This window comes from Capra hircus, chromosome 2, assembly GCF_001704415.2.
Source record: "Capra hircus breed San Clemente chromosome 2, ASM170441v1, whole genome shotgun sequence".
Lineage (NCBI taxonomy): Eukaryota > Metazoa > Chordata > Mammalia > Artiodactyla > Bovidae > Capra > Capra hircus.
The window spans coordinates 112,714,574-112,742,147 of record NC_030809.1 but is presented as its reverse complement, the minus strand read 5'-3'; the positions used below and the strand labels follow the sequence as shown (position 1 = coordinate 112,742,147).

Below are 27,574 nucleotides of genomic sequence, written 5' to 3'. Positions count from 1 at the left end.
GTTACACAGAGTCAAATCCTACTGCTATCACTTATAGGTAGAATCTACAAAACAAATGGATGAATATTTTTAAAAACTAAGTTGTAAGGAACTACCAAAATTTTAAGCAAATGCCATTTTTCTTTTCTTTTTCTAAATCAGAAAAGTAACATATACTCATTAAACTAGAGGTCTACAAATAAAAGTGAAAATAGACAGCATTCCTCTAAATGCCCACATAAGCAGAATTAAAGAGTTCTATATAAACTTTTTCTACCTTTCACAAAACATATATATATATTTAACCAGACATTAGGTCATTCTTAAAGAGTTCCATGAGTGAGCCACAAATATGTTATTAAACGTTTCATTGTTTCTAAAACTCATTCGCAAAAATGACCAAGTGACACAGGACTGAATCCATAAACTGAAAAAAATCCAGAGCTTATAACTTTTATCTTATCACTGAGAAAACATCTAGCCACCAAGCCAACACATAGTTCATAAAGTATAACAAACATTTACATAAGAAATGCATATTTCCTTTCCAATAACTGCTAACCCCTAGTCAAAATTATTTACATCTTGAACACACGTTAAGTCAGTAAGCATGGAGACACTTTGCAATAACTTAGCGTGCATCTGTATCACTCACAGTCACTGGCTAAACCGAGCCCCAAAGCTGAAACTGAGTTTCTGTTTTTCCTACTTAGAAGTTTATGAGGCGTGCTCCCGTGGTTTGCTGTAATCAGCTCCAATTCTGAGTGATATGCACTCAAGTTAAATATCTATACGAGAGCAGGATTTGGCAGTTTCCAGTTCCTGCTTTCACTCCTGGGCTTCCCTCTGTCATTTTCCTGATGCTCTCTCAGACAGTAAAAAATGGTGCTGGGTATGGATGGTGGTGGAGTGAATGGGTTGCAATTACCATTTTCCTATCAAAACTTGTTTCACGTCTCAAAGTCTTTCTCATATCCAACAATCACGTTAAGAACATGTTCACTGTACTGAAGTCGTATGATGCTTAAAAATATTAGCAGACTTACATACTTCTTTGAATATAAATTTGATGGGACTGGTTTATTATCTGTTCTTATCTGGTCAAACTAGAGGTTTCAGAATTAAAAACTAGAGAATAGGGGGTCCGATCTGGATTTCATCCACCTCTACTGGGGCAGCTGTACATATTTCGCAAAGCTCTATTTCCCAACCTGCAGAATGAGTACAACAATGCCTGCCTATAAAGGGCTCAAGAGTTCACCAGATTTAAAAAAAAAAAAAGATAGGTTCAACTCCAGAGTAAAAAATAATTTTATTATTTGGCTACTATTTAAAAATTTGTTGATCACCACATGACTGGGAGAAAACTTTTGCTACATAGTAGCCTTTTGGTTTGGAGCACACGTTCGCTTTAAAAGCTATCACTTCTTAACGCTTTCTACAACCTACAGATAGCCCAAGGCAGAGGTATCTTAGTCCTCTGGCTTGGGTTCACAAATCATAAACACAACTGCTGGTCACACAGTCACAAAGCAGTGCTGGGAGGGAACAACACAAAGCGCTTTCTATTTTGGCCATTTCGGTTTCCTTCCTGAATCAACTGCTGTGGTTCCCTGACAGCAGTTAATGAGAAAAAGGAAATCATTCAGGGAGATTAAAGGATATTTATGGAAAAGTTCACTTTAAAAACATACTGAAAAGAACAATAATTAGCCAAAACACGGCATAAATAGAACTGACCAAAGCAAACTCCAGAGGGTAGCTATTTAAAGTTACTGACACCCTGAGCTCCTGCAAGTCGTCTCTGCAGCTAGCTTTACTGTGGGGTTTGGGTACCAAACTGAACGTGGGGACGATGCTGTGTCACTTTCCTAAAAAAGATGAAGGGCCTGTGTACAAGTTTTGAGCTCCACTAGGACCAGCGCCAATTCCAGACTCTGAAAGTCAAAATGTTTTTTCCAATTTTACAAGTAGAGCAGCTCTCTGTGTAGCACTTTTATTAAACAAAGTCCATCACTCTGCACTTCAAGTAGAGGTGAAATCCAAGAAGCTGGTATTGCTTCTATTTCAGTAGAGAAATAATGCTTTTTTGTTTTTCAAAAAGACAAGTCCTGGGGACCACAAATTCACCAGAAAGTGGAAAGGGGATGAAAACTTTACACACTACTCTTTACTGACCCCTTTTGGCTGACCCAGGGCAAAGCCTAAAGTCTGGGAAGACCTGAGCGCTCACCTCCCCAGGACAAGAGCTCAGAGAACATTCGGTCTTGCACGCCATGGAAAGAAATCCTCTCAGTTCGGATGACCCCTAGTAAAACTCAACCCTACAGCACACGTGGCACTGATTGCTATTTATGGGGCTCCCAGAATGGAAATTTGGGAAACAGCCTCGTGGATCAGCCCCGAAGGCTCTGCTAGGTCCCTGGCAGCCTGTGACCTCTGACTCTAGGTTGAAACGCTTACATAAGTGCTATCATGACCACTTCTGATAGCAGGAAAAGACCTTACCTCTTTCTCTATCTTGAGTAGCTTCTTTACAGCCACCTCCTTGTCCTGTGATATCCATTTGGCTCGATAGACACTCCCAAAACTCCCTCCACCGCAGTTTTCAAAAAACTGCAAGTCATCAAATTTAATTTGCACAAAGGAGGTACCGAGAGACGACATCTCATAATGACAAAGTATTATACTTCCACAAAATCTGCAGAGGGAAAGGGAAAAAAAAAAGCTGGATTAGAAACACTAGAATGAAACCTCTGAATTCCACTTTAGCTAATGTATACCAGGTCCTGTGGTGCTCCCACAAAGAGCCTTGATGACTTAGGAGGAAGAAAAGCAGAAGTATAAACAAATCAACATGAAAACACTTACCCTGGTAGCCCGAGCAAAATTCAACAGCAACCTGTCCAGACTCTGAAACACAGCTGTCCCCAGAGAAATGGCTCAGATTTCCCCCCCGACAAAGCCTGCAACAGCACTTCCTGCACATCCCCAGCAGCTCTGCCTAAAGGCTACCGTGTAACCAGGTCTCTCTCCCACCGCAAAGACAAACGGGAAGTGTGCTCTCAGCAGGAGGCTTGCACAGCTCTTCTGGCATCTGAGGCATGCCATCTCTCTGCGTTGTACTCACTTAACATAAAATATACATAACCTAAGCATCTGAGCATGCTGGCACAGGAGGGCCCAAACACTGCAAACAGAACGCACGCTCGGGGCTGGGATTCCAAAAGCAAGTGGTCAGCTTTGGGATGAGAGAAGAGCTGGCCAAGTGTTTTCCAGAAGTGGCTCCCTGGACTGTGTCCTGTAGCAGAACTTAATTAAAGAGCAGAAAATTTGCCCTTGACTACAATATATTAAGTCATCCAGTGATCTCTGCCAAGAATGTTTTAAAAAAAAACATTATGCTTGTTTCCAGAGGAACAGATTACCTTTCACAGAGATGACAGTGATATTTTCTGCAGTCTAAGGAGTTTCACTGTTCTCCAGGTAAGGGGTAATTCTTCACACTCTATGCCTAACCACAGATTAGCAGGAAAAACAAAACAAAAACCTACAACCAAGAACAAGAAGGTCTAAAATTTTGAACCCGCAAAAAAAGCAGATGGATAAAGAAGTTTTTAGACATGTTCTTCCCAAATTGTAAATCAGAATCTTATACTGAGGGAGCAAAAAGATGAACCCATATGTACCGGACATTCTACAAAACAATTCCCCTGGTCTCTTCATAAATGTCAAAGTCATGATTTAAAAGGCAGAGAAGCTTCTAGTACATGGAAGACTTCAAGAAACATGACTAAATGCAATGCATGATCACTGACTAAATTTTGGATCCCCTCAAAAGTGCAGGAGTCAATTATGAGGATTTTAGGGAAATTTGAATATTAACTAGATACATTAGATAATATTATTTTCTGCATGGCAAATAATGGTATTTTGGTTTTGGTTTTGTAGAAGGATGTCCTTGTTCTTGGAAGATATACTGGGTGCTATATCAAAGTATGATATCTCCAATTTAATTTAAAATAGTTCAACTCCCCTTCACCCTCCAAAAAAAAAAAGTGAATGGGTATAGAAAGGAAAGAGGCAAATCCAGCTCAATGTGAAGAACTGGTGAATCTCGGTGCCAAGTATGTGGGTGTTCTACTACTTTTCTGCGGAATCTGATTATTTTCAAAAGAAAAAGGAGGAGGGGCAATTTATATCTATTACACATGATAGTACAAATTCATATCTATTATAGATCTTAATGTGCTGCTGACTAGCCAATCCATTTTAGGAGCATCAGGTCACTGAAGAATGCTGATTTCTTAAGTGAAGTCAAAATTGACTCTACTTTGGGATGAAGGCAAGAGAGAAGACTGTTTATCCTCTGAAGTTTAAAAGATAGCTTTAGAATCTACATAAGTAAATAAAGTATCAAAATACAGTCAGTACATATTTGAGGCAAAAATGTTACCTAACTTTTGCTTCGATTCATATTTTGTTAATTAGAGAAAAAAAAGACCCCCCAAAATACAAAATTTAAGACCATGCCAAAGATAGGTACATAGAACATGCAAGTTTGTTCTTATCTGCAAAATGTTTGTTCAAAAAAATGCAAAACACTGCTTGTAAAAGTCCCTCAGTGTTATAAATACTATATTTCTACCATTTTTACTTTTATAAAAAAAAAATAAAAAATAGAACTCCCCTGTCCTACCCCTCCCACACCCAATTCTCTCTTCAGGGGGAACTAATTTCAACTCACTTAGGATTTTATTCTGATATTTATATTTCATATGATATTTTTATATCTATTAGTACATTCCTAAAAGTGTATTTATATAGCTAGTTCCTGATTGCCCCATTTTAGTTATTACCTATTCACTTCTCCCTGTGGAAGAAAAAGATTAGTTCTCATCCCCCATCCTTTACCTCCTTACATCAAACACGTCACACGTGCCCTATCCTCCCAGCGTCCGGCTCTACTGTAACATTCGGTTAAGTCAATAATCACTGTTTACAGCAGTCTGGCAAGGTAAACATTATTCCTGAGAGTGCTGAGCAGGACTCAATGACTTTTTCTTTCTTGGATAATTGTTCATTTCTGCCTGAGTTATTAGTTGTTCGGTTTGGTTTTTGCTGTTTGTTTAGCCGCTGGTAAAGAATCCACCTGCAGTGCGGGAGACCTGGGTTCAGTTCCTGGGTTGGCAAGATCCCCTGGAGAAGGGAAAGGCTACCCACTCCAGTATTCTGGCCTGGAGAATTCCATGGACTGTATATGTATAGTACATGGGGTCACAAAGAGTCAGACACAACTGAGTGACTTTCACTTTACTTTGTATACATCTAAAACGTATTCACCTCAAACTCTCTGAACTGCAAAACTCCTCTCAGTAAAGTAAAAACATCAGGTAACGGGGGAGGAGGGTCTATTTTTCTCTAGGAGACACTTCTCCCATACCTTTCACCTTGAGCAGTTTGGCTGAAGCAGTGGCTTTCCAGGTCTGATTGCACTGGCTTGTCCATCATCCTCCGCATCCTTCACCTCTTCCTCTGTGGGAACTCCTGGCTTCCCTTTCTTGGTTTAGTCTCTTACTTTGACAGAGCACATCTCCTGTTAGCTACCTGAGCAGAGTGCCCAGAACGCAGTTTTGCGGGGAGAATCTGTATGTCTTCAAATGTCTTGATTGGTAGTATGCAATTTCAGGTAGGAAATTATTTCCTGATGATTTCAAAATTGTTACCTCATACTCATCTAGTTTCTAATGTGTCTGTAAAGCAAGTCTGAAGTTACTCTGGTTACCAATTCTGCTTACATTATTCTTTCCTTTCTGAAATCATTTAGGACCTGGTATTCAACCCTAGAATCCTGAAATTAATAGGATATGCTTAGGAGTGAGTCTTTTTCATTCATTGGTGGCATATTCAGTATACTCTCCATCTGTGACTCATGTCTTTTAATTCCAGAAAATTTCCTTGTGATCTCTTTACACTTATAGCCATTCTTACTTCTTATTTCCTCCTCCAGCCCCCTAGACACACAGGAGGACAGATTTGCAATTCCCAGAACATGCTTTCCCATCTTCACACCTTTGCCCAGGCTAGGGTTTCTGTTCTGAATGCCTTTGCCTGCCCAGTGATGTCCCTGACCATCTCCTCTGAGCCCCACGAGCACAGTTAATTCTCCTTTTTCTGTGCCACAGCCCCTTTCTTTATCCTTTCATCTTTCCCACTTACTTCCCACCAGACTATAAATTCTTTAAAAGTGAAACACATTTCTATTTTCATATGAATCTTCAGTAGCTACTATGCAGCCAGCACATCACACCTATTCCATTCAAAAATATGTGTTGAATGAATGAATCAAAATCCAATCAAATAACTTCTGGCTATTCCTGTTATACCATTTGCAGCTGGAAAGATTACAATAAAAAAAAAAAAGATTACAATCAGATTAAGTAAAATCTGAGAACTATAGTTTTTATAAGTGCCCTCCAAAGGATTCTGAAGCAAATCCTGATCTGGAAACAGCTGCCTAGGCTTTCTGGGAGACTAAGAAGAGTATATTTGGGATCTCTAGGGTTAGGTCTCTGAGACTGGAGGAAGAGGAGAAGGGTGGAGAGAAGATGAGGAAGGTGGAAGAGGAGGGAGGAAATTCTTCCAGAACAAACAGAGATCTGAACCAGGATGAGATCAATACGAATAAATCCGAACCCTCTGGTACAGAGCAAGTCCAGGGTAACCTGAGGCAGGATCAGTCCCATCTGAAACTGAGCCGGAGGTACCAGAGAGAGGCAGACCTCTGAGAAGCATAGTTCTCAGGATCTTCACTCTGAGATGAGGCAACCAGTCAGCTCTTCCCAGAATCACTGTTACTCACTTTGTGATACATCCTGCCTTTTGGAAACTGGCTGTGTATGAATGGAACTATATAATTACTTGAGTGTTTTATTGGGACCATAAAAATTAAGTACCATCTGATTACCAAAGAGACTAAAAATTCTGGGGTGTATGAATACAGGTTTCACTCCAGTAAGCTTGGCAAAGCATCATGGGCTTAGCTAAAGAGCCTGACTGAGATTCCCACTGCCATCTACATGACTGTCTGACCACATATATCTCCTTTTCCCTTTGAGCTTTCCCTCCTTGAAAATCATTATTCTAAGAGGATCGATTTATGACCAGAAGAAAGGATAATCAGAGTTGCAGATTAATTATACTTAGAGCATCTTGGGGAAGATTGCTACCTGATCAAATTATGTTCTAAAGTTTTAGGTGTATTCTCCAGTGAAGACACTAGAATTTAATAAAAGTCATCCATATTAATGTATTTACATAGTACACCCAATCAAATGATGCTGTCATTCCACAATGTTAAAATAATTGCTTTTACACAAGAAAGAAAACTTTCCTCCATGCAATAATTCCCAGTCCTGATTCTGTAGCATCCTAACTCTGGTTTCATAAACTCTCAAAGCTGTTTTTAAATGCTAATGCTAAGTATCTACCACAGAGCACTGAAGAGTAAGTTAGAACAGGGATATGACAGAAATGAAAGTACAAGAGAGCATCACAACTCTGAAAATACTGAAAATCACTAACTCAGAGGTTGAATCGAATCACTAGAGTCCTCAAGTGGTAAGACTTTAATAACTACTTTAGTAGTAGAACTACTATGTTAGTAGTGGTAACATTTTTTTAATGTTTAAAAATTTCCTTAGGGAATTCCCTGGTCATCCAGTGGTTAGGACTCTGCATGTTCACTGCCTGAAGCCCAGGGTCAATCTCTGGCTAGGGAACTAAGATCCTGCAAGCCACAGGGTGCAACCAAAACATTTTTTTGTTTTCCTTAAATTAAAATTTAAATATATTTTTAAACTATTAATTGCTGAAAGCATAAATAGTACCATCAGCTTATTATCAAAAGTGGAACTATAGGAAGAAAACCTTAAAGGGAAAATTATTTTACTTTTCAAAGTTTTTAGCCTTCCAGTCCAAAAAAAAAAAAATGGGCTTTTGTCCTGGATTTTTGAAAAAGAGGAAAAAAGAAACCCATAAAGTTTAGAATGAGATAGATGTGAGTTAGAATTCTGCCTCTAGGGAATTCCCTGGCAGTCCAATGGTTAGGACTCCGCACTTCCACTGCAGAGGGCACAGATTCAGGGAACTAAGATCCCACAAACCGCCCAGCACAGCCAAAAAAAATAAAAGCTCTGCCTCTACCTCTTAGTAACCTTGAATCAATCACTCTTCTCAAGTCCATGGTATTTCCAGACCCAATAAATGAAATATCTGTTCTGTTACCAAACATTTAAAAATTGATAGTCCAAAAGTTACATGTTTGCACAGTATTATTTGACTTCTTAAGTCTTATTTCCAAGTAACAGATATTTGAACACAACATAGCTTTGATCCAAGAGAAAGACCCAGTTAGCTCTAGTAGCAAATCTGCACTGACCAGCTGTTAGGCCTTGGGCAGGACACCGAGCCTCTCTGAGCAGTTTTCTCCCTGGCAGTAATACCCATTCCATGTGGTTGTTGCGAAGCGGGAGATGCTGTGAAAGGCCTTGCACAGGGCCCTGCACACAGTACATGCTGCTGCTGCTGCTAAGTCGCTTCGGTTGTGTCCGACTCTGTGTGACCCCATAGACGGCAGCCCACCAGGCTCCCCCATCCCTGGGATTCTCCAGGCAAAACATTGGAGTGGGTTGCCATTGCCTTCTCCAATGCATGAAAGTGAAAAGTGAAAGGGAAGTCGCTCAGTCGTGTCCGACTCTTCGCAACCCCATGGACTGCAGCCCACCAGGCTCCTCCATCCATGGGATTTTCCAGGCAAGAGTACTGGAGTGGGGTGCCATTGCCTTCTCCGGCACACAGCACATAATACTCAATAAATGGAAACTGGCTACCTAATTATTTTAAGAAAGCTTGATATCATATTTAACCATCTACTTTTCAGCCTTTGTAGTTAGGATTGCTTTCCTCAATACTTTTCCTCTCCTTGTTTTCAGAATTGTTCTATATTATATCTCCATTAGTTTTGCAGAGCAAAAATAGATTACTGTATCATTGATCCCCTAAATCCTTATTATAGTATCTAAGTTTCTTTGTGTATGTTTTATATTTTCTCTTAATCCTCTCTTTGCAGCCCCATGGACTGCAGCACGCCAGGCCTCCCTGTCCATCACCAACTCCCAGAGTTTACTCACACTCATATCCATTGAGTCGGTGATGCCATCCAACCATTTCATCCTCTGTCATTCCCTTCTCCTCCCGCCTTCAATCTTTCCCCGCATCAGGGTCTTTTCGAATGAGTCAGTTCTTCACATCAGGTGGCCAAAGTATTGGACTTTCAGCTTCAGCATCAGTCCTTCCAATGAATATTCAGGACTGATTTCCTTTAGGATGGACTGGTTAATTTAAAAAAATGTAAATCTACTTATAAAAGGATTAACTTTATTAGAAAACAGACTCTTGGACTTTTTCTGGATTTTTTTATCTTTTAGGTTTATATGGGCCTATTATTTCTCAATTCAGAGCCTTTCTCCATCCTTTACGTATACTACTCTATTTCCTCTCTTCACAAAAGTAAAGTTAAAAGTTTATTTTCTGATACAATATAGGAAAAAAAAATGCATTTGTTTTGTCATGACCTGAATATGACAAAAAAAAAAAAAACCCCAACCCTCAACAAATTCCTTTGCCAGACTTGCTGCCCTAGTATTTATTTATGCTAGCATTATTTCAGCCTCCTTAATGAAGATCAGTGAATAAACTAATAAAAATGTGCTTCATCATCATGTGTATAAAAACAATACCACTTGGATTACAGTTCGGCAATTCTTTTTTTTTTTTTTTGCAAGTCTTTTTCAAAAAGGAGGAAAGCTCTGGGTTTGATAAACTTGTTCATAACATCAAGATCAAGGATGCAGAGATTCTGTTCCTGAACAGGACTGCTATTCTGCTATGATAGATAAGTTCTAGAAGACTAGCTAGAGACTAGGTATGAAGAGAACTAACCAGTACTGTGTCTACCCTAGCTGTTGCCTTCCTTCCTCCAAGGCTGCCAACAGAAAGCAGACTCTCTTGTCTAGAACAGGTTGCAGGGCACCATGAAGAGGATCTGGGTATCTAAGAGAAGCCAACTTTAAAAGCCTAAAACCTAGACCAGCTATTGGTCCACTTCCTTTCCACTCTCTCCTTTATCACATAAATAACATAAATCTCCTCAATAACATAAACATAATATAAACATAAATAAAAGATCACGGCATCCGGTCCCATCACTTCATGGGAAATAGATGCAGAATGGTGGAAACAGTGGCAGATTTTATTTTGGGGGGCTCCAAAATCACTGCAGATGGTGATTGCAGCCATGAAATTAAGAGACGCTTGCTCCTGGGGAGAAAAGTTATGACCAACATAGACAGCATATTAAAAAGCAGAGACGTTACTTTGCCAACAAAGGTCTATCAAGTCAAGGCCATGGTTTTTCCAGTAGTCATGTATGGATGTGAGAGTTGGACTATAAAGAAAGCTGAGCACAGAAGAATTGATGCTTTTGAACTGTGGTGCTGGAGAAGACTCTTGAGAGTTCCTTGGACTGCAAGGAGATCCAACCAGTCCATCCTAAAGGAAATCAGTCCTGGGTGTTCACTGGAAGGACTGATGTTGAAGCTGAAACTCCAATACTTTGGCCACCTGATGTGAAGAGCTGACTCATTTGAAAAGACCCTGATGCTGGGAAAGATTGAGGGCAGGAGGAGAAGGGGACGACAAAGGATGAGATGGCTGGATGGCATCACCGACTCAATGAACATGAGTTTGAGTGAACTCCAAGAGTTGGTGATGGACAGGGAGGCCTGGCGTGCTGCAGTCCATGGGGTTGCAAAGAGTCAGACACAACTGGCCAACTGAACTGAACTGAACATAAACCTCTACTTGAAGCACAGGTTAAATACTTCAGTTAAAGAAAAGAGACTTCCATGACATATTTTTTGCCAGAAATGTTACTAGAAGCAAAATACATGAGGAACAGAAATGTAGGGAGAAGGGGTACTGATGCCCAGAGATGCCCTGTGGAAATGTGCCCATGTTCAAACAGAAGCCTAGCTAGGAAACTCCGAGTAGGTACAACCCAGGACACGGGTCGGTGCCTTGTGTCAAACGACTACAAGTTTTGAGTGCTGAATGACTGGAGGCCTGAGGAAGAGAAGGAGGTCACAGTCTGACTATAGCAAAAAAGCATAAAGTGGGCATATTTCTATGAGTCGGCTAGAAGAGGAATTCATAGGTCTTGAGGGTGTAGGTTGGGGTGGGGAGAAAGCAGTTGCTAATAAGTAAGAAAGATTTACTCAGTCAATAAGCCCACCCATTCAAGGTCCTGCTTCTACTCAGCTCTTGTTTCTATTCTTATTTCTATTCTTGTCAAATAGAAAGTATCTCACCTTCCTGGCTGAGCACAATTTTGGACAAACCTAGAATGAAGGTTCCCCGAGAAGGGGAAGTATGAGAGTTAAAACTTGGTAACCTTGAAGTAACATGAAAACAAACAAACAAAACCCGGGGCATTAAAATTAGATAAGCCCAAAGGAAGACTCTACAGTATGTATCACAGAGCCAGAGGCCACACTATCTGTAGACAAGTTACAGATGGAATTCAGGGTTATCAGAGCTGCCTAACAAGAAAATATGCCATCCTGTTTAGTAGTGAGTTCCTTATCACTGAGCATGTTCAAGGGGAGTTGGGGAGGAGACTAGGAGAGGAATGAAGAGTTTCGTAAAGACCCACTCCAACCCTGTGAGTACACCATGACTAACTGACCTCTCCCTTCCCTTCTTAGGGATATAGTCATGAACCTGATACAGAGAGCCCCCCCCACTCCTGGAGGAACACGGTGATCAAAGTCAGTGACGGGATTAATGGAGATGATTGGGCTGTCCTCCTAAACTTCCCCTCCTAAACTGGCTGAGAAGGTGAAATTATATTTTACATTTCTATCCCACAACTATCTCTCCCTCTTCTTGACTTCCAAAGCAAAGAGCTTTTCTGACCTTGAAAGCCCCAGTGTGACCACAGAAAAATGAAAACTCTTTGGATGACGATGTACACTATTCTTTTCTCAGCATAATGGCATTGCATTACCCCATGCAGTGTGCTGGGCTGTGAAGCTCAGTGGTGCAGTACCATTTACCAGAACCAGGCTCAAGCTCCTCAAATGTGGGTGCTCCCTCAGGGGGAGTACCCAGCACTGTGAAGAAGGTATATGAACAAACATACATCTTACAGCATTGATTTTTCTTTAAGATTTGGGGGAAGAAACATGCTTGGCATTTGTATTGGTTTGTTCAATTAGTCAAATAGTACAGAAAAGAATGCCAAGGTCACATAAATTTTTAAGATTAAATGCAAGATCTGAGAGAAAGTGCTTGCTTATACCAGAAGTATTTATGGTTATACCTACAGATCCCTGAAGGAATACATTCTTCCCCTAAATAGGGGAACTTTTCTACATTTTAGTAGAAAAGTTCAATCAGCAAAGATTTACTCCATAATCTTCAGGCAGCAACCCTTGCCTTCTCTTTTCAATTTTCTTCTTTGGAGGTCCAGAGATGAGTCCATAAAGAATGTTGGTCCCTGAAGGTAATCTGTGCTCAAAATTAGCTGTAAGAATGGTTCCAACATTGGTCTTCTAGGTCATAATCAACCACTATTCCTATAGCTCTGAAATTCTTCAAATTAAAATGCACTAATTTTCAGATTCTCCTCCCCCTCCCCAAGAATATTACAAAGCTGTGTATAAATCGTGTATAAACCCAGAGGTATGCACAAGGCTGCTTTAGAAATCCTTATATGCAAAGCAAGAAAATAGTTATGAAAATCTGCTAGCCCTCCATGTACACATTAGTATAATCTGGAAACAGGGCAGGCTACCAAGGGCAAGCCTTAGCTGGGAACAGGTGAGACAGGCAGCTTTCTCTGAGTATAACTTGAGAATGTGGAAAACCCCTTCTCTACCACTTAGTGATGGCGGCTAAAGTTTCGGGCGCTGGTTGAAGCATTTCCATGTGCTGTCTCATATCCTTATGAAGCAGGGATTACTGTCCCCAATTTGCATGTGAGGAAATTGAGGATCAAGCATGTAAAAGTTGCCTAACTTAAAAATGACACAGCTGAGATTCAAATTCAGGTCTGAGTTCAAAGTCACAGCATTTTTTCCACCATAGTTTCCCCATGCTATCATTTGCCTTCTCCTTCTAACTTGTATTTTTCTTTCCCTCCCTTTAAACAAACTCTTTTCTTACTCTAGTAATTATCAGATTGCTTACCATTTACCTAAAGTTCAACATGAGGCTTTAATTTCCTAGAAGCCATCGTGACGTTGGGATTAGGATGTCAAATGCCTGGCTGCATTGTTCTCACAGCATCTTCTACTGTGGTGGGATTATTTAACTGCTATTAGGGCATAATCGATGGTTCAGGGGTCCATAGGATGGTCTGACACAAAAGCACCCACATATCAGTCAAACCAATCTACGCTCGAGCATTATAGCTCTCTTTCCTTACCAGGTAGTTTTCTGGTCACAGCTGGAACTCTGCTTATTTGTGTGTAGTGGGGCAAGGTTAACAGCCACACAAGAAGTAGCCTAAATGATCCCTGCAGTATACCAAAAGGTGCCTGAGCTGTTTCTATTGCATTCAGATAGACAGGACACCCTCTCTGTCAATCTGCCCTTGTCAAATAAAATGGAATAAATAAAATAAAATGGAAATAAAATAAAATGGAAAGCAAATGATGCAAATTAATTTTGATTTCCAACATCTCTGGATACAGATATAAGGCTATCTTATTCCAAGAAGGGTTATATCACCACAAACACTCTTCTCTGTTTTTTTTTTTTTTTTAATCACTGATTCTCTTTCTTTTCTCTGAAGCTAACAATTTCTAAAATCAACTATTTTCTTTCTCTTTCACTCCACACTAATAGTTTCACTCCATGTCTGACCCCTTTTCATGAAACATCACTGTCATTTCTCCAGTGTTTTCTCTGATGACCAGATTATTCACTCCACGCCCCTCTTAACTCCTGTTTATAATTTTGAAGCCCTATCAAAGTCAGTTTCACTGCTCCTTCCAGATAGGCACTCAGCCAATATATTGCCAATAACACTCACTCTTGTGCTAACTTAAAATACACAGCGTAGCCTGCCAAGTATCCTTATTTGGCAAGAAGGTCCCTTAGTTCCCAAGATCTTTGACCATCCATTTTTAGATCCTAATCCTCAGTGCTTAATATTTGGATATTTCTCTTTTTAATTTGTCCTTATGTGTTCCCTGCAAGAATAAGGAAAAGAGATCAATCATCTGTTTGCTTTCCTAGACAAGAAAAAAAATGTCCTTGCCATTATGGTCATTTACTCTGGAATTATTACCACTAAAACTTTTGATATAAACAAAAATATTTTCCAGTTTAAAAAAACTCTCAAAATAACCTCCAAAAAGTTATAATAAAAATTAAATTGCAAAAGATTAAACAGTACACATTGCTCTGAAAGACTATGTTTCTTTATCTTAATTCTCTCTTTCCAAACAAACTAAATTCGCATTCATTTACAATCTCCCAAATCTCTCACTATTGTAGAGGAACAGAAAACAAAGGCTCCACAAATGACTAAAACTATAATTAAAATGAAGCCATTCCATATTTTTTGAAAGTCAAAAAACGACATGATATTTCATTGTGGCGATGGGCCGGCTACAAAGAAGACATTAACTGTCTTGGATCTCCTGTTTACATTTTGTCTAAATGTGTCTGTCGGTTTGGTTCCACGGAATCCTAGCTGTTCATTTCAACGGAGGGTCAGGAGAGCAAGGTTTCTCCTAGAACAGCTTTAAGATTAAAATATGAATATACTTTAACAACCACCTTAGCTCAAAAATCATTGAATTAATTCTGTAAGTCGATTCTAATTCACTATCATTCATGAGAAGCTGCTTATTGTAATATTACTGGAATAGGACGCTAAATGGTGTTGCTTTCATTATTAAAGAAAGTAACAACAATAGTAATAAAGTTTCCCCATGAACAGTGCTTATGCAAGACCCAGAGGCGCATCAGAAAGGAACATTTTCAGCACTCTAACAACGATTGCCCCGTTCAGTAAGCAACTCGATGTCCTCTGGTCAGTTTTGTGTTAAAGTTTGTCTGCAAGCTGTCAGGAGCCAACGCGGCTTGGCGGCCGCCTCAGCCTTTACCCCCAGGCCTGGTGCACTTTCCCGGGCCCAGGAATCCGAGACGCCAGCGGGTCGGCAAAGGGGCCACCCTGGCGCCCGCGGGAGGCTCGGGGGCCCCTCGAAGTGCGGGAGGGCGCGGGCTCCACGCTCACGGCGCAGGGCCGGCGCGGTCGCCCTTGGCGGGATGCGAGCTCCTGGGCCGGCTGGCAGGAAAGCAGAAGTTAGTGGGCTCTCCTCGCCCGCGAACACCTCCGCCGGGAAGCGGCCTGCACCCTGCGCTGATTTGGGAGACTCGCGCCTCGCCTCGCGAGAGACGCCCGGGTCACCGCCGGCGAGGCCGGCGCTCTGGCGTCCGGGGAGGGAAGCGGCGACCCGGAGGCGCCGCACGGCTGGCCGAGACGGCCGGAGACGCCCCGGCTGCGCCCCACTCTTCCGGGCGCCAACTTCTGCATCGGATCCGCGCGAACTTCCCGAGCCGCTCCCGGCTGCGCAAGGCCGCGGGAGCCCGGGACGCCGGCTCCGGATCGGGCGGGGGTCCTGCCGCGGGGGCCCGGACCGCGGCAGGGCCTGGGCCCGCGACGCCGGGACGGGTCGCGATCGCGATGGGCCTGCCCCCCGCCCTCTCCCCCGCGGCCTCCGGCCTGGCCCCTTACCTGGCTCCCAGGCCGGGCGCGAGCAAGAGCCGGGGGCGCCGAGGCCCCGCGCGCGGCGAGGGCAGGGACGGCTACCGGGGTTCGAGGGGACGGCTGCCCGCGGCGCGGCTCCCACGCTTCCGCCCGAGTCAGGAGTTGAACATTCCGCCTCTCCGCCCCGCGCCAATGAGGAAGACAGCCACGGCAACAGCACCACCTACCTCCGAGCGCGGAACCGCCGGGCCTCCCTGCAGGCGTCCCGCACGCCCGCCCGGCTGGCCGCCCCGCAGACGCGCCAGACAGCCAGGCGGGGGAGGGCGCTCCGGCTCCCGGGCCGGCCCCCTAGGGCACCTTGCGTCCCGCGCCCTGGAACCCTGCCAGGCCGCCGCAGGCTTCACACGGCACCCCATACTGTGGGGGCGCGGGGAGAGGGGGTATATCTCTGCGCCCCTTTGTGCCTTCACATCTTTGCACTCAACTCATCCTTATCCATAAACATTTACTATGAAAAAAGCGCTGGGATACAAAGACGAGGGAGGTTGCCTCGTGCGGGCCAGAAGTTAATTATCCACTTGGGAAGAGGACCGACGTGTACAGATATTTCTAGGGAGATAGGGCTGAAAGCTGCTTCAATGAAATTATCAGTAGATAACCTGCATAATTTTGAGGAGGGGTCCTGGTCTGTTCCCCTGGTTGCTGACGTTAGCGAAGCCGATTTCAGATGAAACTAGAATGCATTCCAGGGGTGAGTAAAGGGTGGAAACCAGCACCGGGGAGAGAAGTTACGATCAGTGAGGAGGCTGGTTCTATGAAGCAAACGGGAGACGAGGTTCCAAAGATACGGGCAGCACAATCCAGGGCTCACTGAGTTTGAGTTTTATCATCTATGGACACAGGGGAACTGGGGAAAGTTAAGACTCCAAGGAATGAAATAGCTTTTGTGGGTTGTTTTTTTTTTAATGGTGATTTCGAGCAGTCCACAGTAGATGCAGGATGGGTTGCTAGGGCAAAACCAGGAAGCAGCATATGGTGACCACCTGGTTATGCGGTTATCAGGACTTGGCGCATACAGAATAGAATTAGAAAAGAAGAAACGGACTTGAGAGACATGTTTCAGGAAGAAGCCACAAGAACTGGTGATCCACTAGAAGTGAAAAGAAGAAAAAGTCAGAGATGATGCCAAGATTTCAGACCTGGGTGACTGGAAGAATGATGGTGTCATTGACAGAAATAGAGATAAGCAGACTAGGAGCTGGCTTTCTGTTGAGTTTGAGGTCATGGGAGGAAAAACCGGTAGAGATGCCACAGCTGAAACGGGAAACCGATTCAGAAAAGTGGTCGGGAGGGAAATACAAAATTTCTAAACCATTCATATAGTTAAAAATATCAAAGTGGAGATATGAGTGAAAAAAAAAAAACCCCACTTTCTAGTCTGTGATTCAGATTAATTATTTGAACTTTCCCTTTGATTAAAAACTGGAAATTTTAGCATTGATAGATTCTATTTGGGGAACTGAAAATTAGGATTAGTGAAAACTGTCACACTAAAAATGAAAAACAAAACTCTGGTATAGGTAATCAAAGAATTCCATAAACCATCTAACCATTAAAGGGAAAACTAAGGCTCTTTAGCACAGACCTAGGTATAGAGTGTGGAGAGGGCAATGGCAACCCACTCCAATACTCTTTTTTTTGTTGTTCAAATTTTATTTTATTTTTTATTTTATTTTTTTTCACTTTACGATATTGTATTGGTTTTGCCATACATCAACATGAATCCGCCACGGGTGTATAGTTCCCAACCCTGAACCCCCCTCCCACCTCCCTCCCCATACCATCTCCCTGGGTCATTCCAGTGCATCAGCCCCAAGCATCCTGCATCCCACTCCAGTACTCTTGCCTAGTGAATCCCATGGATGGAAGAGCCTGGAAGGCTGCAGTCCATGGGGTCGCTGAGGGTCGGACACGACTGAGTGACCTCACTCTCACTTTTCACTTTCTTGCATTGAAGAAGGAAATGGCACCCCACTCCAGGGCTCTTGCCTGGAGAATCCTAGGGACAGGGGAGCCTGGTGGGCTGCCATCTATGGGGTCACACAGAGTCGGACACGACTGAAGCGACTTAGCAGCAGCAGCAGCAGCAGCAGCAGGTATAGAATGATTCCGGTTATTTTACCCCACCTTCAAAGGCACTAGATTGTAATGGAAAGGACACTGGTATAGGAGCAGAGAACCTGACTTCTGGTTTTAGGCCTGCCAATTATCAGCTGGGGTATTTTGCTAGACGGGCCTCAGTTTTCTTCCCTGCAAAACAATATTGTCCATCAAATGTTAGCTGAAGTTTCCAGCTTTAAATTTCTGAATAATACTGCTTTAAATTTGGAGCATATGTCACAATATTTTTAGCCACAATCCCCTTCCTTTCCACCTGTTCTTTTCTTCATTTTATTTTTCCTCAGTTAATTAGGCTAAGAGAATAACCAGCAGGAACGGTGAATACTAAAGGGTAGTCTCATAGATATGCTGAAAGGATAACCCTGTAAGCATTCTCTTGTCTTCCCAGCTAGATTGCAAGGTCCTTGAAGTCATATATTCTATTGTATCTGTTTATAGTTGAAAGAAATATATAATAATTGTGTAATAAACTGATTTCTTCAAGTCTGATTTTTCTTGGGTCAATTTGCCTGTTTCCTTATGGCTATACTGATCTCTTTAGGTCCCAAACTTAATAAATATACTCTAGTGTTTATTCCTATGGTCAATTTTTATTCCCAAGGTCAACTCTGCTTTTTCAGACTTTCTAATCTTTTTTAAAGCATATTGGTTAATTCTTACCAGGCAGAGTATAAGTTAACAAATGTAAATAGCCATAACAAAGGAGAGCTAGTCAAACCTCTCTTATCAAGCTTTCCTATTCCTTTATTTCACATGTCTCTGAACTAAAAATAGATGTACTTTCAGCAGTGGGGTGAGTTAGAAGTCCTTAGCACCCTCTTATATCCAAGAATACCCTCCAAAATAAACAGGCAATGTCAGTAAAAAATCAGTATTTGCTATGCAAATATAGCTTAAAAGTCTCCTAGCCCCTATTCAATCAGATTGCCACTAAGTTCCTCTAAAATAGAAATTCCGGAGCTGCTATCAGTGGATCAGAGAAGTGCAGGCAGACCTTCCACTAAGAATGGAAGGAAAGGCAACTTGAAAGGCAGAAAGCATTCTGAGTATTCTTCACCCTTCTTGTAGCAATAAGACCTGCCATGCTTGTACATTGGAGCATTTTTTTCTAGCCACCTCAGGTGTCCGTCTTAGATTGTGACTGACTTGTGTTTGAATCATAACTAAGAATTGACCAACTTTAACACAAAAGTTGATGTTTTACCTCCTGCGCAATTTTGGATCCCCAGGAAAAAGGACATATAATCAAGCATGTTTTAAGATAAGTAGCCTTTACCTTAAACTCACAGATGAACCCCAGGTCATTTTCTGAGCTTAGATTTCACATCAACTTTGAGGACTAAAGGACTCACAAGAGTATTTTGGGTACCAAATTTGCTTAGGTTTTCTAGGACATGAAAGGAGCAGTAGGTCAAGAATAGAAATTGGAGACTTTTACAAAATTAATTCAAAAAGCATTTCTGAATGGCAGGCACTGTGCTGAGCTTTTTGATTGTAGCAGTGACCCAAATATGGTCCCTACTTTCAGAGTGCCATGGAAAAGCCAGTAAAGATACAAGTAGTGTGCTAAGTGAGCAAATATCCGGACCTACAGCAGGGCACCTGACACAGTTTCTGCGAGTCAATAAAGGCTTCCAAGGAAAAGAAGCCCTAAGTCCATATGAGAATGATGTTGAAAATTTGCTGGACAGAAAGGTAGGAAAGCTATTCTAGGTGAAGGAAATGGCAAGTACAAAGGCCCCAGAACATTTAACAAGTTCAAAGACTAAATCCCCTAGTAGCTGAGTAAAAGACATTGCCAAGAGGGAATAATAATCCTCATAGTGGTTGTAATAATAGTAGCCATAGCAATAATAATAACAGTGATGGCTAATATTTTCTGAGACCTCATGTCCCCTGCACTGAGCTAAGAGTTTTACACAAGCTCACACCACCTTATCTTCAAAATAACCCAACAAGGCAGTTTAAATAATCATCCTATGCTGTAGGGCAGGAAGAAGCCTTGGAAATCTTAGGCAACTTATCTTCCCTCATGGAGCAAGACACAAACTTTAGAGCTTATTCTTTTAGATTAAGGAGTTCTCCAACTATTTGGTCTTAGGATTTCTTTACATTCTTAAAAATCCTTGAGATAAAATAAATAAGCCATGCGATGTAATATATAGCATAAGATATATGGTCAATAATAGTGTATGGGTAGAAGAAAGCTGAGCGCCGAAGAATTGATGCTTTTGAACTGTGGTGTTGGAGAAGACTCTTGAGAGGCCCTTGGACTGCAAGGAGATCCAACCAGCCCATTCTGAAGGAGATCAGCCCTGGGATTTCTTTGGAAGAAATAATGCTAAAGCTGAAACTCCAGTACTTTGGCCACCTCATGCAAAGAGTTGACTCATTGGAAAAGACTCTGATGCTGGGAGGGATTGTGGGCAGGAGAAGAAGGGGACAACAGAGGATGAGATGGCTGGATGGCATCACTAACTCGATGGGCATGAGTCTGAGTGAACTCCGGGGATGGACAGGGAGGCCTGGAGTGCTGTGATTCATGGGGTTGCAAAGAGTCGGACACGACTGAGCAACTGAACTGAGGTGAACTGAATACACTAGTAATAGTGATAGTGTATGGTCAGTAATAGTGTAACTTTGTGAGGGGAAAGACTTACTGCAATGATCATTTCATATTGTATGCACATGTCAAATCACTTGATTTCGTGAAACTAACATAATATTACACATCAACTGTATTTCAAAATAAATAAATTTTAAAATACATTTTATATAAGTAAATAAGTCCTTGAGGATGTCAAATAGCTTTTGTTTATGTGAGTTATACCTGTTATAACCTGTCAATATTTATCATATAAGAAATTAAAACTGAAATCTGTTAATTTCATTTAAAAACAATAAAGCCATAGATTAATGTGAATAACATATTTTAGTGAAAAATAGCTATTATCCAAAATAAAAAAGCTAGTGAGAGAAGTGTCATTGTTTTATATTTTTTCAAATCTCTTTAATATCTGGCCTAATAGAACAGCTGGATTCTCATATCTGCTTCTGCATTAAATCTATTCCAGGATCACGTTACATTTACCCTGTGGAAGATTCTGCCATACACTCAAAAGGAGGACAGTAAAAATAACGTCTTAGTATTCTTATGAGAAGAGCTTTGACCTTACAGACAAAGGGTTTCTGGGCTGCATTTTGAGAATTGCTATCTTGGAATTTAAAGATGAACTCTTTGGGAGAGTTCATTGCTCTGTGCTTTGCCTCAAGAGGCAGCATCATGGGACAGCTGTGTTGAGCAGGATGCTAGACATTAGAAGTTCTGGAATGTGGTGCCAGTCCTGTCCCTAAGCAGCTGTGACTTAGCTGGGACAATGCTGCTTGACGGTTATGTGGGATGATAAAGGCCTAGGTACTGAATCTGGGGTTCTATTCACTGCTCACTCTTGCTATTGTTTGCTGTGCTCATCTTTAAAAATCCTAGATCTAAGACATTGAGCCTGCCATTTTTGTTTGCCCTTAGCCCTACATTATTGCAAGAAACTCATGTGCTCCTTCCCCAAAGAAATGACAGTTGGTTTTATTTTCTGGCAAGATTCTAGAGTTATTATTAAATGGCACTATTAAATGAAAGGCTGATAGTCACTTTGAAAGTGAACATTAGGAAGCCGCATAGACTCATTGAAGTTAAGATATATACGAGACAAATCTAGTTTCCTCTATTAGGATCATTGAGTACTGTGAGGACTTCTGCCAGTGGAACATGTCAAAATTTCTCATGATGACTTTATAAGTCAGAAAAGGATTTTAACTGATGACAGTATAATATAATAAATTGCTGTTAGAAACTATACCCCCAAAGTGCTGATGTCACTGAAGCTGCAGCGTTCTTTTTAGAAGGATTGTTAGACTTCCCTGGTGGTACAGTGGATAAGAATTCGCCAATGCAGGGGACATGGGTTCGATCCCTGGTATGGAAAGATTCCAGACCAGGAGAAACTGGTCATGCCATGGAGCAACTAGGCCCGTGTGCCACAACTACTGAGCCCATGTGCTGCAACTGCTGAAGCCCATGTGCCCAGAATCTGCTCTGCAATAAGAGAAGCCACTGCGATGAGAAGCCCGTGCACCGCAAAGAAGACTAGTGCCTGCTCACCACATCTACAGAAAGCCTGATCACAGCAACAAAGACCCAGAGCAATCAAAAATTAATTAATTAATTTAAAATAGAAGAAGAGATGTTGTTGGGTTCTCTCTAGCCTGCCCAGTTCAACATTTCTACAACTTGGATAAAGATGTAGGTGGCATGCCTATCTAGTTAGAGAATAACATGCATTTTGAAGGAATAATTAGCATATTATGTAAGAGAATCATATCAAAACTCAAAAACCTTTACTCACAAATCTTTATTGACACCTCACTGCCAACTAAATGAAGTCCAAGATCCTTAAGGCGTATTTAAAACCCTCTATTAGCTCACCCAAATTTTCCTCCCCAACATTATCTCCTGTCTCCACGGGCTTCATGTTGCTCCTCTCCCGCCGGCTCCTTCCCTCCCTCCTTGAAACTTTTCTCCATCAGCTCTCACTCTCATCATCACGTCTGTCCACCCAAGCATACTCTGTTCTTCCTCCATCACAGATGTGGCACTGGCAGGGTCTATTCAAAGATTATGTTACTGAAATCAAAAGGAAACATAAAATGTTACAATAGTCTGATTTCTGAAACAGATTTCTGTCTTAACAGATCCAGTAGAGATAGGTTTTCATCCACAGATAACTGTATCCGAGAGCCAGATGAGCTGGTAAAACATTATACATTATTTGGTTTTGTAGTCCCCAGAGCTTCTAGGAGACAGGTGGTGCTATTTTTCTGGATAAACCAAATTCTCAGACCAAAGCATCCAGACATTCTAGGAAGACCAATAGTATCCCATGTGATATTCAGAATATCACCAATTTCTTGGATTTAGGCACATAAGATTAGGAAGAAGGACTGTTCTATTTTTGCTATCTGGAAAAGCTAGAATTGTATTTCATAAGGTAATTATCAGCTGCAGTGAATAATTGCTCAAAGAATCAAGTGACAGCAGCCGTTTTTTATATAAAATTTTTAGTTATCTATATATTTTAAAAACTTTTGTTTTTATTTATTTATTTATGGCTGTGGTGGGTCTTTGTTGCTGTGTGAGGGCTTTCTCTAGTTGCGGCAATCAAGGCCTACTCTCTAGCTGTGGTGCACGGGCTGCTCACTGCAGCGGCTTCCACGGAGCAGAGTCTAGAGTGCAGGCTTCAGCAGTTGTGGCGCAGCAGCTTGGTTGCCCTGCAGCACATGGACTCTTCCCGAAGCAGGGGTAGAACCCATGCACCCTGCATTGGTGGACAGATTCTCAACCACTGGACCTCTAGGGAAGTCCAGATATCTGTTTATAGATTTTTCGTGGCCCCTCTTAACTGTAAACAGCATTCAGTTCACTATTACTATTACTAGTGTATTTAGTTCAGTCACTCAGTCATGTCCGACTCTTTGCGACCCCATGAATCGCAGCACGCCAGGCCTCCCTGTCCATCACCAACTCCCGGAGTTCACCCAAACCCATGTCCATTGAGTCCGTGATGCCATCCAGCCATCTCATCCTCTGTCGTCCCCGTCTCCTCCTGCCCCCAATCCCTCCCAGCATCAGAGTCTTTTCCAATGAGTCAACTCTTCGCATGAGGTGGCCAAAGTACTGGAGCTTCAGCTTTAGCATCATTCCTTCCAAAGAACACCCAGGACTGATCTCCTTTAGAATGGACTGGTTGGATCTCCTTGCAGTCCAAGGGACTCTCAAGAGTCTTCTCCAGCACCACAGTTCAAAAGCATCAATTCTTCAGCGCTCAGCTTTCTTCACAGTCCAACTCTCACATCCATACATGACCACTGCAAAAACCATAGCCTTGACTAGACGGACCACTGTTGGCAACGTAATGCCTCTGCTTTTGAATATACTATCTAGGTTGGTCATAACTTTCGTTCCAAGGAGTAAGCATCTTTTAATTTCATGGCTGCAATCACCATCTGCAGTGATTTTGGGGCCCAATAAATAAAGTCAGCCACTGTTCCCACTGTTTCCCCATCTATTTGCCATGAAGTGATGGGACCAGATGCCATGATCTTCGTTTTCTGAATGTTGAACTTTAAGCCAAACTTTTCACTCTCCTCTTTCACTTTCATCAAGAGGCTTTTTAGTTCCTCTTCACTTTCCGCCATAAGGGTGGTGTCATCTGCATATCTGAGGTTGTTGATATTTCTCCCGGCAGTCTTGATTCCAGCTTGCTCTTCTTCCCCCCAGCGTTTCTCATGCATTAGATGATGCCAATAGTCTAGTGTTTTCACTAGCCATTTTTCCTCTTCAATATGCAATTTTTAAATAACTGATATGTCTGGTCTCTATTTTCTTCATTTTGCTTGCCTGCAAAATGTCTGCAACCGGGTGATACAGTTTTTCTGGTCTACCTAGAAAGAGGCTGGAGGAAGGAATAAAGGAATGGCTACTTTCCAGCAGCTGGCCCACGACCTCTCAAGAGGGGATTCATTAGTTTATCAGAATCAGAAAATCCTGATCAAATGTCAAAGTCACATTTTTTATATTTTTATTTTGAAGTTAAAATTCTTCTACCAAATACTTTTATAAGTTCTACTTGGGTTTTTTTTTTTTTTTTTTTTTGGTCACCATTTTTTCTCACTTTTCAATGTCCACTCGTATTAAGGCCCTGTCCTAGTTGTAACACCTTCCAATTTAGTATCATCTGCAAATTTCATTAACATGCTATTTACTCCCTCTTCCAGATCATTAATAAATGCTATTTTCTTATGTATTAAATTTTGCAGCCGAATAGATTTAATTTGCTGTTGTAATTTCAGTGCATGTTTTCTAAAGATACGATGCAGTTAAGAATGGTCTTAACATAGGCTTAAATCCATACCTAGTTTATAGCTATTTTACTATTATGCAATTCATTTGTGTTCTCTAATCAGCACTGTTGTGAGCTCCATTGAAGCAATAATCTATTGATTTTCTCTTCCTTCTTTTTCAATACAGTCATCATCTTGGCTTTAAATACACAGCAATAGCAGAGTTAGCACTATTGTGTGGAGGTAATCCACCACTATTTATAAAAGCAAATTAAGTCTTTTATTCTCAGTGGATATTTTTCCACTGTTAAAGAAATATTCTAACATTAAAAATTATTTTATGACCATAATATTTGATTTAGTTAAGCATAGTATCAATTTTCTAAAAAGAAATAGATTCTAGAATTTTAAAGCAAGTAAATGTAATGTATATTACATTTATATATACTTACAACAGATATTTTATATAAATAATATATTCTATATATAGAGAGATAAAGATACGTTAGAAGTGTGTGCTAAACATTTTCTTTTATAACTAATCAGTTCACTGACTCCCTGACTCCTATAGGCTCTGGGGTGACTTTGTTCTTTATAATGGACTCAGACATGCCACCTTCAAATCACAGAATGAGATTCATTAAGCCTTTTTTTCACTTTGTGTCACACATTATCCTCCTTATTATAGCCAGTTTTCACTTTCAATGAGATGAGGCTTCTCACATGCCACTTATTTCTACTTAATGTTCACATATTCGGAGAAGGCAATGTCACCCCATTCTGGTACTCTCGCTGGAAAATCCCATGGACGGAGGAGCCTGGTAGGCTGCAGTCCATGGGGTCGCTAAGAGTCAGACATGACTGAGCGGCTTCGCTTTCACTTTTCACTTTCATGCATTGGAGAAGGAAATGACAACCCACTCCAGTGTTCTTGCCTTGAGAATCCCAGGGACGGGGAGCCTGGTGGGCTGCCGTCTATGGGGTCACACAGAGTCAGACACGACTGAAGCGACTTAGCAGCAGCAGCAGCAGTTCACGTATTGCAATTTTAAATCATTTTTTCAGGAGGTTAGCCTTCATGTTTCTGCATAATATTTCCAGGAAATAGTTTCTCTTCCCTCACTGTCAGTTTCTCTCTCTCTATTCCTCCTTATAAAGTTAACTGAGTATAAACCCACAGTAATCTTTTCGTTTCCATACTGAGAAATTTATTTAATCTCTACATCTCAATTTCCCCATCTGTGAATTTGTAATCTGTGAATTTGTAATCCTATGTGAACTTCCTGGGCCAGACCCCTCCCCTATATTCTGTGCTTTAACTCCTCTCTGAAGTACCTAGATAATTGTATCTGATGCACATTTCCTGAGTAGTTTTACAGATGCTAAAACCATCACCAAGTGGAAGAAATGAACTACTTGATCATGAGCATGTAGCTTCCAGACCTGCTAGTATCTGAGGATGAATAAACCCTGTGACACCACCCTGTAACCTCATCATCAACCAATCAGAGAATCATGCACAAGCTGATCTCAAACCCTACAAGTCCCCTCCCTCACATCGCCTTTAAAATATGTTGACTGCGACCTGCGGGTATGGCTCAGGGGTAGAGCATTTGATTACAACTTTGAAAAAAAAAAAAAGTCGACCGGAAAAAAAAAAAAGCATACCATGAAGAGTTGCGAGTTAAGTTTTATTTGGGGTAGAATGAGGACTACAGCCCAGGAGACAGCATTTCAGATAGCTCTGAGAGACTGTTCCAAAGAGGTAGGGAGAGGGTCAGTATATATGTGATTCTGGTGAAAGCGGAGTATATTCAATCAAGCACATATTTTTTGCAGCTGGCTGCTGCTATTCTCGTGAAAGTTACTGCTAGGTCATGGGGAGCAGACCTCAGCATGAAGGATGTTTTTTTCTTCTTCTTTTGGTTGTACCAGGCTGCAGGTGGGATCTTAGTTCCCCGATTAGGGATTGAACCCATGCCTGTTGCATTGGAAGCACAGTTTTAATCACCGGACTGCCAGGGAAGTCCCACCATGGATTTTTTTTTTATTTTCTAGATATGAGGAGATGCAGGAAGTGGGCTCATAAAGTCTCCTGAAAATATCTATCTGAAGGCTTATTCCGCCAGTTTTTCCCAGAGCTCCACCCACCCCAAATTTTTTTCAGGGGATATTGAAGGTTGTCTTCCCTGGTGGCTCAGTGATAAAGAATCCACCTGTCAATACAGGAGACATTTTTGGGTCAGGAAGAGCTCCCGGAGGAGGAAATGGCAACCATTCAAGTATTCTTGCCTGGGAATCCCCATGGACTATAACCCCATGGACAGAGGAGCCTGGCAGGCTACAGTCCAGGAGGTCTCATAAGAGTTGGACACAATTTACTGACAATGGAAGGTCAGCAGCTGCAGCAGTTCATGATTTAATTTTGTAGAGATAGATGGCAAGTATCAACTTGTAGTTGTCAAATGCTTTCCTGAAATCCATAGAGAGTTTTGGGCCTTTTGAACACTAGCTGTCTTGAACTCCTTGCTTGGCACCGTGCAATAAATGCTGCACCTTTCTTCACCATAACCTGATGTCAGTAGACTGGCTTTACTGTGTGAGGGCTAGGGACCCGTTTGGTTTGACAACAACTTGTCCTCTCATGGGCTTCCCTGGTGCTCAAATGGTAAA

General features: G+C 41.7%; 1 protein-coding gene across 3 annotated transcripts in view; it reads right to left on the bottom strand.

Annotated features, from left to right (window-relative positions):
• LOC102183919 (mitogen-activated protein kinase kinase kinase MLT) overlaps nt 1-16,157 on the bottom strand; it is a 169,857-nt gene extending 153,700 nt beyond the window's left edge. The window contains exons 1-2 of one of the 3 annotated variants that reach the window (XM_018064757.1): nt 16,051-16,157; nt 2,488-2,680 (exon numbers count right to left, since the gene is read on the bottom strand). In XM_018064757.1, the coding sequence (XP_017920246.1) occupies nt 2,488-2,646 (159 nt within the window). In that variant the 5' untranslated portion in view covers nt 2,647-2,680; nt 16,051-16,157. The other 2 variants (XM_018064740.1, XM_005675949.3) reach the window with 2 other exon arrangements.